The sequence below is a fragment of the Lingula anatina genome, chromosome 10 (genome assembly GCF_051362555.1).
Source record: "Lingula anatina isolate TDL-2025a chromosome 10, LinAna3.0, whole genome shotgun sequence".
Classification (NCBI taxonomy): Eukaryota; Metazoa; Brachiopoda; class Lingulata; order Lingulida; family Lingulidae; genus Lingula; species Lingula anatina.
This window is the reverse complement of record NC_141776.1, coordinates 5,551,812-5,567,193: the sequence shown is the minus strand read 5'-3', so window position 1 is coordinate 5,567,193 and position 15,382 is coordinate 5,551,812. Positions and strand designations below refer to the sequence as shown.

The following is a 15,382-nucleotide window of genomic DNA, read 5'->3' as shown; positions in this document are numbered from 1 at the left end:
CTCGTTTTATTTCTGCTTAAAAACTTGGAAGACATTGTTCCATCGAAAACTTGTTTGTCAGAGATCACTCCCGTGCCTTTTATTTGGTATACTACAGCTTTTGTTTCGTATGGGTGTTTGGTAAATTGCCCAACTATTGATCTTACTTTGAAAAATACTTAAGATTTTTACCATTTCTTCCTGGTTGTCGAAAACATACCCTTGATCGCGTTTTATTTCTGCTTAAAAAATTGGAAGACATTGTTCTATCTTTTGTATCGAAAACTTGTTTATCAAAGATCACTTTTCGTGATGGCTGCAGCCATAAAAAGGAGAGTACGTCCAGCTCGCAGCAGACGGCGAACTCGATCGGTCGGAAAAAGTAAGGCCTTGAATGCTGCTCTCTGCTAGAAGAATTTTGTTATATTTTCAAGATGTTGCCAACAATCAGTGAAAAGTCTGCCGAATCCGGCGTGACAGTCATCACAGATGGCGGGTCCTCTCGACGTGACAGCGCCGAGGTAAGTCTCTCAACTTAGTTAAGGCCAGGGATTCTTTATTCTAACTTGATTCATTCCACAAAAAGTGAACATTTCAGTTGCGTCAGTGATGCATTTGCGTTGCTTTTGTTTTCAATATTTATCGTTTTTCTTTTTCTTTTTTTTCTTCGGGTAGTAAATGCCCACTTTTTAGCCTTGCAATGTTGTAAAATAAATTTGTCAAAAAGACCATGTTTTTATCTAAAATCCATTGTGACAATGTTTATTCACCGACATGTGCGAGGGGGGTTCATTCCTCTTTTTATTTTAGCGAGTTAAGTTTTTAAAGCGCTTCAAATTATTCTGTAAAGCAAACAGTTTGGCTTAAGCAGATATTTAGACATTTTCATTTCTGAAAAGACAGTCATCCGTCCGGCATTTGCTTATTTTCAGAGCACTGGGTCTCGAGTTTCTCTATGAAGGAATCGGCATCTTTATTCAATAATAAATTGCATGCATGGCAAGAGCTAAGTTACTGTAAATTATTTTAAGTTAGATTTCACACAAATCTAATATGGAATTTTCATATTTTGACGAAATTACCATGCTGGAAATGGTGAATATAATTTCGCCAAAACACTTTACAACACAGTTGGTGATGCGAATTATATTATATTCCAAATCCTTTTGTTCCAATTTATCTTTTAATTTGTTGTATTTCAGACCAAGGCGTCGTACAAGAAGTACATCATTGTTGCTGTTGCTGTCATTGTTGTTGTTGCTGTTGCTGTCGGTGGAACGCTGGGAGCAGTTCACATCTCTAACAAGGCAGCACAAGATGTGTGGAAGGTGGGTATACGGTATCACTAAAAAGAGGGTGATAATTATTATTCTTATAATCATCATCATTAAAAACATTTTTGCTAATTGTCATTTATGACACAAACATATCACTTTAGTAGAAGCTTAAATCTATTTAAAAAGACCTAGTTGGAAAACATATCGATATTCTGTTGGAAAACGTATCGATAGTCTGGTTTTAAGGGAAGTCGGTTGAATTATATGCAAAGAATCAAAACCAATGATCTCATCACCATCACCATCATCACCTTATATGATTATTATTATTTCTTCAGGAGTACCATCTCCGTTTAACTGACAAGCAAGGGAACAAAGTTGACGAAAAGGTTCAGGTTGACCTGAAGGACAACATCACCGTGTACAACGTGAACAACGAGAAGTTCCACGTTGCCATGGACAACTCAAGGGTGAGTAGAGACGGTTATTGCAAAAACGTCTAAACTTTATTAAAGCAAGCTTATTTTACTCTGCCAGAATGTAAATAATGTTTATTACCCATAAGCTGATATGCATAAAAATTACTGAATTCTGTGTGGAAACTTTTCTACACAGTAAAATCAGTGTTTAGCTTTTAAACACATATAACACACATTTATCACCTAAACGCGGTTAGAAATATGCATAAAAGCTCAACACGTATAGCCTTTCAAGCTTCTCACAGAAGAAAATGCTAGACATGTTTAGCAGTGTTACAAGTAGAGCCATGTGTTTAGCTTCACCGGTGTATTATTCTATAATAAGTTTATCGCAAGGCTAAACACATGGGCAAAACAAAATAACACAGTATGGCACAATAAAACATCTATCGAGATGGCTAAATAATGACCATATAATTACCTGCTAAATGTAACAATTCAAGCATCAATATCAATAGCATACATACATGTGTTTCATTACGCTGCTTATGTATTTGCTTGATCATAAACTTTTGTAAAAATGTGCTAGAACTTAATTATAAGGATTATCAATTTTTATTATCATGAACAATCCTGTTGTGTTTGGCACACAGCACCTAGGGGTTGAAGCAGGGATAAAGTTTTTGGTCTGGCAGAGATAGATATTTCCGTTTGCTAGCGTTCAGCGCTCCGTACGGCGTGCTGGGCTATAACCTCCAGATTGTATCAGGGCCAATTGCAAATGCGCTGAGACGCATCAGTAGAGCAGTGTATAAGAAGTGAAGTGTCAAGTTCTTTTAATTTTCGTGTTTTAGGTGCAAATAAAGTTTTTTCTTGGATATTTTTCTATTATGTTTATAAACCTGTTTTTTAAATCAATTTGGTCGATAAAAGTATTCAGTTGAAATATTCTATCATTTAAGCAACAATGCATTTCCGGTTTTTTATCTTTTCAGAGTCTTGTAGTATACAAGATGGAAATGAACAACAAGTTTGCTTGTTACTTGACTCCAATGAACAAATCTGAAGAGACTGACAGCAAGGGCGTGGCCAGCGCTTTGGAACAACCGGTATGATGTACCTGATTTCTATTCGGACTTTGAATCGGAGTTTACATCTTTTCGTATACGTTACCCTTAATTACGTTTAAAGATAAAAAGTGACATTTTAAGATGAAAATGGTGCAAGATTTGAATAAAACCGTTACCTAACCTATACCATCATATTATTAGAACACCGTTGAAAATACGACAGATGAAGATATTGAACAAAAGCGATTCGTTGCCAACACTTCTCCGATCAAGGACAAGTCCTTCCTCAGTCCCAGAATGCAGGAATTCTGCAGGGATTTGGAGGCATACTGGCTTACCCAGAAAGACGAAAGTACTACAGATGGCGTCAGCACCCAAGCACCGACAGGTACGCACAAGATTAATCTATTAAATGTTAACCATTACACGGTGCAATACGTACATGTACAACAGGGCCAGAGCAGTAAATTCATTGATTACTTTGTATATAGTGTGAAAAGGGCATTGAATGTGAGGTTTTGTCTCGATTTTCGCTTATTATATTATATTATATTATATTATATTATATTATATTATATTATATTATATTATATTTCAGGAGGTAATCGCCAGAAGCGAGCTTGCTACTGGCGCCGTTGCTTGAGGCTAAGACGCTACTGCTACTATTTCGGTTATTATCGGTATTGCTATTACAGATACTATTATGGTTGGTGTGTCAGATGCTACAGGGGTAAATAAACTTCAGGGCAAGATATGTTTATCACATGGCTTACTGTATATGGTCATTAAAACTTTTCAAATTTAATTATTATATCCAAGAATATTTCGAAACCACGCATGTAAAGGTCACTTAGTGCAAGAGACTTTGACTTTTGAGAAAATCCTTTCTGAGGTCCTTAATCAGCGTCTGTTTTTCATTATGTGTGTTCTTTTTTAATAAAAGCCCAAGTATGCATTTTTGTATGTTAAGCGTCATAACAAAAACAGTAAAACCATTATCCCAGATGGCAGTTACATGTAGTGATGCTCCTTTTATTAATGCTTCTTTTGCTGTTTGCTTTATAATCGAAAAATGAGTTAAGGAATTTGATTGACAATGACGAACTGTTTGGAAAGGTGTTAATTTTTTAAGGGATTTAAAAAAATTATTTACGGAATTGTATTTGAAGTGGTTATAAAAGTAAATCATATTTAGGATGTAAGGACCACATGCTACATGTACTACTACAGAATGGTGAATAAGAAAATCGCTTCTGCAGTTCTTAATCAGGGACCTTGTTTTGTTATTAATTAATTCCACGCGTGCATTTTGGTGTGTTCATTGTTACGTCGGAAATTATTATTCTAGATTATTGTTAATTATACATCTTTTAGTTGTGTTTCCTTTGACTTGATGTTTGCTTTGTATCCGAAAAATGAATAAAAGAGTTAGAAAGTCAGTACCATGACGTTTTGCTAAGTTGTTACCATAGTTCTTTAATGGCTTTTATTTATTTTCGCGTGTTAAATGAAACCGCAAATAATTTTTTTTTTCAGTTTTCGTGGAAGGCATTTCCCCTCCATTGTTTCGTATCCAAGGAGGTTTAAATTACCTAAAGAGTAGCACTTGATTGATCATAATATGCATATATATCACTGGAGGTCTTTTTTATTCATTTCTGTTTCTATTTTTTTCGTAGTCCCTTTAATGTCTACACAATATGTAGATATCAGCAAGTTTCTTGACGTTGGGTAACCTCGCTGAATGAGTTGATATGGAATGACCCTAAAGACAATAAGAGCACCAGAAACAGTGTCCGAAACACCACAAGATTTATAAAAAGTCCCGCCACGTTCGTCCTCGCCTTAAAATGTGAATCCTGACACGTTTGAAACCTTGAGTTGTTTGCCACGCATTTAGTTGATGGGTCAAGGTTAATGGTTATTTTTGTGTTTGTGAGTTTGTAACATGTGTGTGTCCGCCTCGGGCTTATTGTTTATTTTACTCAGTGTTCAGTTTCTTTATAAAACGCATGCCATCACCTACTTCGTGCCAGGAAGTGTCATACAACATAGTATCATTATGTATCATCATCTTAATGTCTGTTGCCTTTTATGGATTCATTCCGTATTTTCGTCGAAACTTATTTGAAAATTATTTAATGAGAATTTGGTTATTTTAAGCCTTTGGTTAGTTTTTCTCAATTTATTTTCTGTTTACAACGCAAAATTATATACTGCCATGCAATTATTTCATCAGTCACGCCCTTTATTTTGGCACTGTTGATATGACAGCAACCCACAAGTTATCAAGATCAAGATCAATATATTTTATTTAAGTGTCACAAAAAAAAAAAAAAAAGAAAAAAAAAAAAGAAAAAAGAAAATATAAAAAAAAAAGAAATACAAATTTAGAACAATAAAACATGGCAGTTTTATATAGAATTACGAGAGACTGACTATCACTTAAAATATACTTGAAAACATCATTTATAAATAAAATTCTTTCTAGAAATCTTTAGAAAGTTTTGGCAACTAAATTAATCATATCACTTCTAATCAAAAATAAATTCTTGTCGTTACCATTTAAGAAACCAAAATTGTTATTAAAACGTCTGGCATTATTAAACAATTCACCACGTTCATCAGTAAAGAAGAATAGTTAACTAAAACGCTATTTATATATATCGAGTTACAATTTTTTACTGTCCGTATGCATGGCACTTCTCATTTGATTGAAGTTGACCTTTTTTCTCGAAAGAAATATATCACTGGACAACAATGCATTCTTTTTTAATTCATAAACAAGATTTTTCGTTAAGAAGTTGAGTACCTGTCAGCTATGAAGGGAATACATACAGCCTGCCCTGCTATGTGGTACAAGGTTCCGGTCCCAATCTGGTGGGGTGTGACTGGATACAAGCTATTGCCCCGCACTGGCCACCTATATTCAAGGTATCTTCAGAGGACTACCCTGCAAAATTCCCACAACTATTCAGTCATGGACTTGGGAAGTTAAATAACATGGATGCCAAACTATATGTTGATGAAAACGCTGTTCCTGTATACTGTAGGCCACGTCCAGTCCCACTGGCTATGACAGGCAAGGTGGAGGCTGAGCTTGAACGCCTTGTGGCTGATGGAGTTTTTACGTCCAGTACAACAAGCAGCACCCATTGTTCCCGTCTTGAAACCCAATGGAGTAATTTCGCATTTGTGGTGATATAAGCTGACCATTAACACAGCATCCAGAGTGAAACAATATCCAATTCCCAGTATTGAGGACTTGTATGCCAGTTTATCTGGAGGTCAGTACTACTCAAAACCTGAACTGAGTCATGCCTACCAGCAAATTGTAAGTGGCTCTTCAAACTCCAATTTCAATTTGATCCCAGCACCGCCTACTAGCACTACACCAGAGGAAAATCACCAGCTCTTTGCTTTTCTCGACAATGGAACCCTAGTCACCAGTGACATGATCCGTCACAGCCCGGGAGCCACTGGCTGATTTGACGGTTATTTTGGAAAATATTAGATTTGGCCTCGTTTTCAAAACGTGGAGTGGTAGCCCCAAAAAAATTTGGCGGGAGACGAAGGCATAGAGACAGGTAAGTTGTACATGTGTTTGTGGAATGAACAGTAGATTTAAATACTAATGAATTTGACGGGACAATACAGTATATGCTTAAGTTACATTTTATACACCGAATAAGTCTTCTTGTATCGATTTCACTGAGTATTCTCTAAAGTTACTGGCGATTAGCAAAATGGCCGCACACAAAACGTCATTGTAAACATTGACTTTTGAACTGTGCCAAATGCAGCTTAAGGGTTTTTTTCTTTATCTGTTCCTGTTTTTTCATAGTTTGGCAATATTTTTTGAACATATCAAATTTTTAAGATGTGCGATGGCCTGTAATTTGTAGAATTTCAACATTTCCAACAAGCTGTATATTCACCGTGCCGGGTACCTATCATTTAGTTGATCGAGTGATAGCATTGGCTTTCTGGTCTCATGCATGGAATGAATGTCACCGTATAAGTGAAATGTTTGAATCTTGGCTTCTCATGCAATTTCTTCGTGTTTTAATGTGAAAAGGATGAAGTGGATTGCGAAATTACATTGTCATCCAACCTGCATACACGTATACGTATGTGCATATCGTGGTGTACCAGTGCTTGTTTGCAAAGCGGTGGGGAGGGGGGGGGGGGCATTGGTACCAGTAGTTGTGAAAGATACAGTATTGTAAACTAACCATAGGCATGTTTTGAAATATATGAATCGTAAATTATGTCTTTTTTGCTGGGGGCGGGGGGGGGGGGGGGGGAGGGGTTAAATGTATCAATTGTGTTAATTTTTTTAGAAAAAAAACATGTAAACACAAAATAAGTTTTATTGCATTGGTTGGGGGTTTTGAGGAGAAGAATGTCATAAAAATGCAAGTTTAAAAAAGGTAAATTTATATATGTATGTGTGTATGTACATTAAATGAAACAGGCTCTTCAATGATGAGGGCATATGATAGTGATGTGGTGCTCTGACTTGCATGTGTTTTCTAATTTTTTCATGCCTTGATTCAAATTGGGTTTTTGAATTATGATGGGTGTGCAACTTTGCCCAAAGTTCAGTTTCAAATGTTTTTTTAATAATCACTGTTATGAATTAAGTATAAATAGTGCAGTTTAAGGTAAAGATTGTAAATATAGTGCTGTTTAAGATTGATTGTTACAGTTTACCTATTACAAAGATTGCAAAAAATTATGATTAATTTCAGTGTGTATGTGTGTGAGCAATTGATAAATGCAGTTAGAATTTTTTTATGATATTCTTTTAAAAACTCTATTATTTATTCTAGGCTTGAATAGCATGAATGGGACCAGGATTATTCCTTTTGCCGTGCAATTATCATAACAAAAGCGCCCATCATTTCCAAATACTGTGTGGCAATGAACACCACAACCTCTGGGATACTTCTAAGGGATGAAAAATACAGGGGTATGTGCTCTTGCTAATATAAATAGTTATTGGTTACCAGTACATAGAAATGCAGTTTGTGAAATCAATTTAGGTTTTAACCACATGAAGTTAGTTAAAAGTGTATGTGCAACTAAGTTAACAATACATTGTTTTATTTTTACTGTGCAGGTTTTTTTATATATGTGTAGCTTATAGATAATATCTACTTATCAGAATACAAGTAAAACAAGTTTATTCAAATGCAAATATGGATTGATACCTGGTATCACTGAAAGAAAATTAACATGACATCTTTGGGAAAATTTATGAAATTATATTATTTGTAAAAATTCTGGTCCATTGTGTAAAGGGAAATTGTGTGTTAGATGGTTAAATATATATAAATGTGTACCAATCAAGTAAAGTAGCATTGAATTATCACCTACTGGGTAATTAACGTACAATGCAATGTAAAATAACTATTTTGCAATGTACATGTCTCACTGGTAAAATATTTCAGGCTAGTTGAATTTTATGTAAAATTAAAATAAAATATATAGCAATGTGATTAAATGTAAATTGTCTTTCATTTGTTATTTTTCATATTTAATGAAAGGAATACCCTCATCAGTTGGCCTCATGTAATAAAAAGGTTTATCTACAATGAAAAAAAATGTTAAAGTTCATTTGTATTAGCACCGTGGTAAGTGCCAAGAAAACGATTATTTCATTGTCCCCAATACCCAGTTGCTCTATATAAGTAATACTGTGTGAAGGAAAAACTAAAACGAGACTGAAGCTCATGAGAAAGCACTAAGTCAAAGCGAGGCTTATATGCGGATATCGTAAGTGAGAGTTTTCAGGCTGACATGGCCGTGAATTGATTTGTGCCATTCACAGCTTAAGGCAAAGTTCTTTACATGCTTACATTGACAGAAAGCTGAATAAATTTTCCACAACTTGTAGTAATTTCAAGTTGTGCGGAGGCCTCTATAGGTACAAAAATCAAAATCAAAAACGAACTTCCGTAATAGCTTTAATAAAATTTCGATTTCAAACTCATTTTTCAACATTAAATATGCTGTAGATCAACTTTTGGGTCATCTCACATTATTCGAAATTTATTTCTCAATATGACAATGTACATATTGTAACCCCAAGTACGTTAATAGCCGAGATAATACACCGTTTATGACACCCTATAAATCTCAAAAAATATTGCCCAATTCAAATTCTCGAACTTCCGGTTTGTTTAATAGCCACCTAGCGGCAGACCAGTGGCTCCCGGGCTGGTCAGTCGTGACTCACTGGTGTAAGTCAAGAATACAGGCACGTGAGATGATCAAAGAGGCCTCTGAGGAGCTACTAAGAGTAGAGCTAAGAGGTCGATTGGACAGTTTTATCTTTAAGTTACCAATCACAAGAGAGATTCAAACTATCACACCGGCCTATACTTTACTCATAGAGACATCTAACGGTAGCAATATAAAACATTCTCAACTAACACATTACATCGTCACAAAATGTACATTGTACTTAAGGAATCGACAAAATTAAACGTATTTTTATTTTAAGAAGCCAAATTTAACCTGAGTACTATTATAATAAGTCAGCTAGGTAAGTGATTAAATGTTAGCATGTTACAGAAGAGTTACATAAATATGGTAACATTTTGCTGCAGATTCCGTCTAGCCTGCAGACAAAGTAAAAAAAAACGAAATTATAATAGAAAGTCTATCTAGATAATAATCAATTTTATTGGTTCTAGCCTATTATTTAAAAAAAAATTATTAAAAAAAAAAAAAAAAGGATGTGGCCTTACAATGATACATCACTATAATGACATATGCTTATTAGTAAAGAAAACCTTTATATAGAAAATACTGCTAGTACATATATGTAATATATTAGGTTGAAGATTGAAGACTGCGTGATATGTATCCGATTGACAGGAATGGTAGTCCGGTGAAAACTGTAGTCATTTCCCCATTACTTTGTACAGGTAACATTCGTCCCATATACTAACCTCAATACTCCAACTAACCCTAACCTGTTCTAATCAGATGGGAGCCCGGAATTCCATTCCTTCATTGTAGGACTACTAAATAAGTACAATTTATCGTTAAGCGGTTATTGGTCCAACTTGACAATGATCGCTATCTTAAGCAGAAGAGTAAATTACGTAAATCTACATGAATAGTAATCCTATAACTACCATTCCTGTCACACCGGTATCACCAGTACTTTTACAATGCGTAAATAAAGCCTGTTTGGAAAACACGCATACTAGCTGAGGCTGTATATATTTTATTTACATACCTAGGTGATGTTATGGTAGTCTCAAGTTTGATGACATTCTCTTTCTAAATTATTTAGATACATACATGTATCTGGAGAGTGCCTTTCCTACTGGTATTATAGCGCGTATTTCTGTATTCCCAGCTTTTAGATCGATCTATCCCTGTGGGGAGTCTCACTAGATTACTGTCAGCTTAGCCGACTTAAGCATCTGTCCCGCCTACTAAAAGCTGTAAAGGGGTAATTAACTATGGTGCGCGCTCGGCTAACTGCAATTTAGCGTGAACCCCCAGTGAGTTAGGTCGATCTAAATCTTAATCCCTGGATCGATCTTAATCGCTGGGAATACACCCTAATGCTGTATTCCCAGCTTTAAGATCGATCTATGCCCGCGGGGAGTCTCACTAGATTACTGTCAGATAATCCGGCTTTTATGTCCGTCCCGCCTACTACAAGCTGTAAGGGGGTAATTATCTTTCGTGTCTGCTCGGCTGACAGCTATTTAGCGTGAACCCCCAGGGAGTTATGTCGATCTAAATAGATCGATCTAATCTCTGGAAATGGGGTCTTAATGTCATCATTCTTAATAGCTTTACCACCTCTGTGGAGGGTATGGGCCCTATAGCTGCTCTATCAAGCGTGTCTTCAGTTAAGCTGATTACACTCAGCGAGCGTACCCGCAGCGATGGATTAATCTACGCAGGCCAATAGTGCCCATGGGGAATGGGGGTATTTCCCCGACAGTTCATCACATTAAAAGAAAAAACATCGAGAACGTCTCTTTCTTATTACTTTAAAAGATCATGAAATACTAATTTATGAAGTCAATTGAAATGACAATGATACAGGTGCGTATCTGAAGGTAGACATCTTTTGTTCACTGTGACAGTGACTAATAATTCCCCCGCGGCCGGGGTACCTGTAAGGATGCAGACATAGGACAAACTTTGGATATACTGAAAGAAATAACAATAATAATAATTTATTTATTCTAAGTCTAAATTCCTGTAGATTTTTCAATAAGTGCAATTATGTGCAGTACATATACATGTATAGCAGTTCGACTTCTGCTCATTACGATCTGTGTTAACGATGTCGCCTCCCGGGGGACCTACACTTCAATGAATGTGCAAGGGGGGGGCGGCTTTGCTTCCGCGGCAGGTCATTCCTGAAAACCGGACCTCCCTCAAATTATTCTGGATCAGCCCCTGTCACGGAAGAGAAGTGTGCACCTAATGCGTTTACCAGGGTTCCGTAACTCGAAAGCATCGCGCATTGCGACCGAACGCAAGCGTCTCTATTCCATAACTTTTCCATACTCACCCCATATATATAATACATTGCAGCCTCTTTGTGATGTCGCTATATTCGCAATACGCGATGCTTTCGAGTTACGGCCCGGGGCCCTGGTCGTTTTTTAACAAAGATGATAATACCAATTGCGCGTCAAATAAAACCACAAAGGTATTTCCCCCTGTTCTTGGGAGGGATTTCTTTATCCTTTGGCTCGCATCCATGGATATTTGCATGCTTAAACTGACTTTTAAAAACTTCTTGGTTGTGCCAGTCTTAAGTCATTAAAAGTATCTTAGTTAGCATATTTTAATATGTTAAAACATGGCAGGGGCGGATCCAGAGTTATTTTCTGACAGTCTTCCAAATTATCTCTGATGATCCATCCTCCCTTTTTGACCGTCTTCCAACAGAAAAAATTAGATACCCGTCAATGTAAACTTGAAAATCTGAACTTCTTCTCATGTGCTTATATTTTTTAAGAGGCTTTTTTGTTTACGACTAGAAAAATGGCTCGTATGCATGGTCAAAAAGGACGGATCGTAGATAATGATGGCTGAGATTGGTAGAAAAGTGAAACGAAAATCATATTGAAATTTCTAGGAAAGTTTGTTTCATCCTTCATATCTTACAATTGTTTGTTTTAACAAACACTGCATTTGATCCAATTTTAATTAAGTTTTATCCACGAAAGGAGGGACACACGGTAGTTTTATTTGTTTAATAGGGCCTACTTGATGGTGTTTATAATTGTCATTTGACTCACGATTTCGCATTAAATAAAACCACATAGATATTTTCTAATTTTCTTGGAAGGCAATTTTTTCAACATGTCTCACGATTTTATCACCTGTTTGTATTTTAATTAAAATTGTAGGCCTTCAACAGCTGCCCTCAAACATAGTCTTATCGTTCAGTGCTGTGTTTGCCGAAGTCCCCTCACGTTCGTCCTCGCTTTAAAACGTGACTCCTCACACGTTTGAAACGTTATGTTGTTTGCCACACACTTAGATGACGGGTCAATTTTTATTTTTGTGTTTGTGAGCTTGTAACACGTGCGTGTCCGCCTCGGAATATTGTTCATTTTACTCAGTGTTCAGTTTCTTTATAAAACGCATGCCATCACCTATTGCGTGTCAGAAAGTGTCATGCAACATAGTATCATTATCTATCATTATCTTAATGTCTGTTGCCTTATATGAATTCAGTCGTCCGCCTTTTCGTCGAAACTTATTTGAAAATTATTTAATGGGTACTTGGTATTTTTCAGCCTTTTGTTCGTGCTTCTCAATTTTTTCCGTTAAAACGCAAAATTATATACTGCCACGCATCTCTTTCATCAGTCACGCCTTTTATTTTGGCACTTATGACTTATGACAGCAACCCACAAGAAACCAAGTTCAAGATCAAGATCAAGATCAAGATTGAAGTGTCACCCATAAAAAAAGAAATAGGCCTACAAATTGAAAACAGTAAAACATAGCAGTGCTATATAGAACTACGATAGACTGAATATCACTTAAAATATACATAAAAACATCATTTATAAATAAAATTCCTTCTAGAAATCGGCAGCAAGTTTTGGCAAATAAATTATTCATATCACTACTAATCAAAAATAAATACTTATTGTTATCATTTAAGAAATCAAAATTGTTATTAAAACGTCTGGCAATGATTAAAAAATCACCACGTTCATCAGTAAAAAAAGCTAAACTTTAGCTTAACTAAAATCCACTTATCAAGCAATATACAGGTTCTTTCCACAATACCTAGTTTTTATATCCACCCGTTTCTATTAGAAGTGAGGCCACCCCACACCTCACCTTAGCAAGTAGCCTACACTTCGATGTTTAATTGACAACGATGGTTTTTTGACATAACTACTTACTTCTAGATCTTCTTTAAATAATCTAAGCAATCTTAGTTTATTTCCCCCGCCGTTACTACGGGAAGTGTCGTCCCATAACTTAGCAAACCCTTTCCCTCTACCAGGGTCGCATATTGATTTTTCACTAGATATTAACAGATATGTCTCTTGTTAAATAGATGGCTAATCTCTGTACTGTGCCTCAGCAAAAATGTCCATAGAATAATAACTGCGGCCCTGATAGAGGGTAGAAAACCCTGACTGCAGTCAGAGATGCGTACTGCAGCAGCAAACACCTCAAACAGTCAATTGCGTAAGCCTTGGAGATAAGAAAGTCGGTTAAACACAAGTGGTCCGCTCCATGGTCATTAAATTTAATTGTGACTCAATTTATCCAATTTATTTGCCATAATTAGATACTTTTAAATTCAAATAGTGATTGATAGTTTTGTAATTACCTTTTCTTCGAAATCCGTTGTGGTTGCTGATTAGGCACGCTATTTATGACTTTTCGAGTTACAGTGTTTTTTTTACTGTCCGTATGCATGGCACGTCTCTTTTGATTTACGTTAAACTTTTTTCTCGAAAGAAATATATCACTAGACTACAATGCATTCTCCTTTAATTCTTACACAAGATTTTTCGTCAAGAAGTTGAGACCACTTTAGGGGCTAAAGTTTTTTTCGTGAAACCAGCTCTTGTTGAAACAATTGCTGTGTGGCTGACTACCTGTAGAAGCGAACAGCTTACCAATTTGAAGAGAAATAATTCTGGACATTGCATTATGTGTCTAACCAAATAGCCCGCTCACATTTATCCGTGAATGTCCCAAGTGGTTTCTTAAATAAATGAATAAATAAATTTTATCACTTCAAACATTCTTATGCTAACTAGTTCTGAAAAGAGTTTATTTAGCCAATTATGAAAATAGGAAATCATTTTCCTTTTGGAGCAAGTTTGAAAATATACAGAGATCAAATTAAAATGCGTCACTGCACTTGGATGAAAGTAGTTTAAAAATCGTTTAATTACTGCCTTTAAAAGTTAAAAGTCTGCTATTGCTTTGTAAGATGCAAAAAGTGATGATGCAGGATGAGAAGAGTCTTCCATGGTGTTAACAGTTCTTTTCTCCATTCTGTCGTTAAAATATCATCCACCTTGGGTAGATCCTGTCCGATTATCTTGCTTGCAGTTTTTACAACGTTGTTTAGTTTATTTATTTCCTCCCCAGTTGTTCCGCTATACCATATTATAATTCCGTACACCAGGATGCTTTCAATTACACACCTATAAAATTGACTAAAATAGGCACGCTATTAAAAGTTCTCAATGATCCTAAAAATATAGTCTTTGCCGTACCTTCTTTACACTCCTCGCGGTATTATCTTTCCAATTAATTTTACTATTCATGCGTATACACTGTACCAAGTAGTTTACATTCCTCTACCGTACTTCAACGTCTCCAGTGTTGAATGGTCCCTTTCTAAAATTCACTATCATTTGTTTGGTTTTAGCTACGTTCAAAATAAGATAATTACTCTCGCACCACCTTTCCACCGACTCAACAAATTCTCTATGTGTACTGTTGTCATTATCAGTAACTAGCCCCATTAGCGTAGTATCATCCGGTATTTAAAACTGTTGTCTTTTAGATAAATAGACGACTTTAACAGATTGTCTTTTATCTAAAATCCAGTCACAAATAAAAACAGGTAGCTCAAGATGGATAAAATTTTCAAATGCAGTTTTATTGGCACAATTGTGTTAAAAGCTGAAATGTAGTAAATAAATAAAATGCTAGAAGGGTGTAACAAATGAACTGACCAATGCTCAATTCTTAAGACTCCATAAGTTGGGGAAGTACAGGACTTACATGTGCATCAAAGGACAGAGCTCAATTACATTATCAATCGATAAAATTTAATTGGAAAAGTGGAACTATCAAACCTCTCTCTCTCTCTCTCTCTCTCTCTCTCCAGAGAGTCACTGCAACTATGGGTGGCCTTTAACTTCAGCATGGCACCTCTTTTGATATTTTTTTTATATCCACGGGCTTGCATCATTTTCCTATTGGCACGTGAGTGGTTTGATAGACACCCCCCCCAATTAACACGCGTAAAAGAGCACATTATTTGCTTAAATATATATATATTTGGCATTAGCGCCTTGAGCAAAATAACAAATACATTTTTTTCTGGTTTTCTTGGAAGGATTTTACACCTTTTTTGTCGTGCTGTTCA

The 15,382-nt window shown here is 35.9% G+C and overlaps 1 protein-coding gene across 1 annotated transcript; it reads left to right on the top strand.

Annotated features, from left to right (window-relative positions):
* The first annotated feature begins 317 nt into the window (after positions 1 to 317).
* On the top strand, positions 318 to 4,185 carry LOC106176271 (uncharacterized). The gene is made up of 6 exons (XM_013558588.2): positions 318 to 500; positions 1,182 to 1,307; positions 1,595 to 1,726; positions 2,671 to 2,784; positions 2,947 to 3,133; positions 3,344 to 4,185. Exons 1-6 carry the CDS (start codon positions 414 to 416, stop codon positions 3,481 to 3,483), a joined length of 786 nt encoding a protein of 261 aa, XP_013414042.1. The 5' UTR covers positions 318 to 413; the 3' UTR covers positions 3,484 to 4,185.
* The last annotated feature ends 11,197 nt before the right edge of the window (positions 4,186 to 15,382 follow it).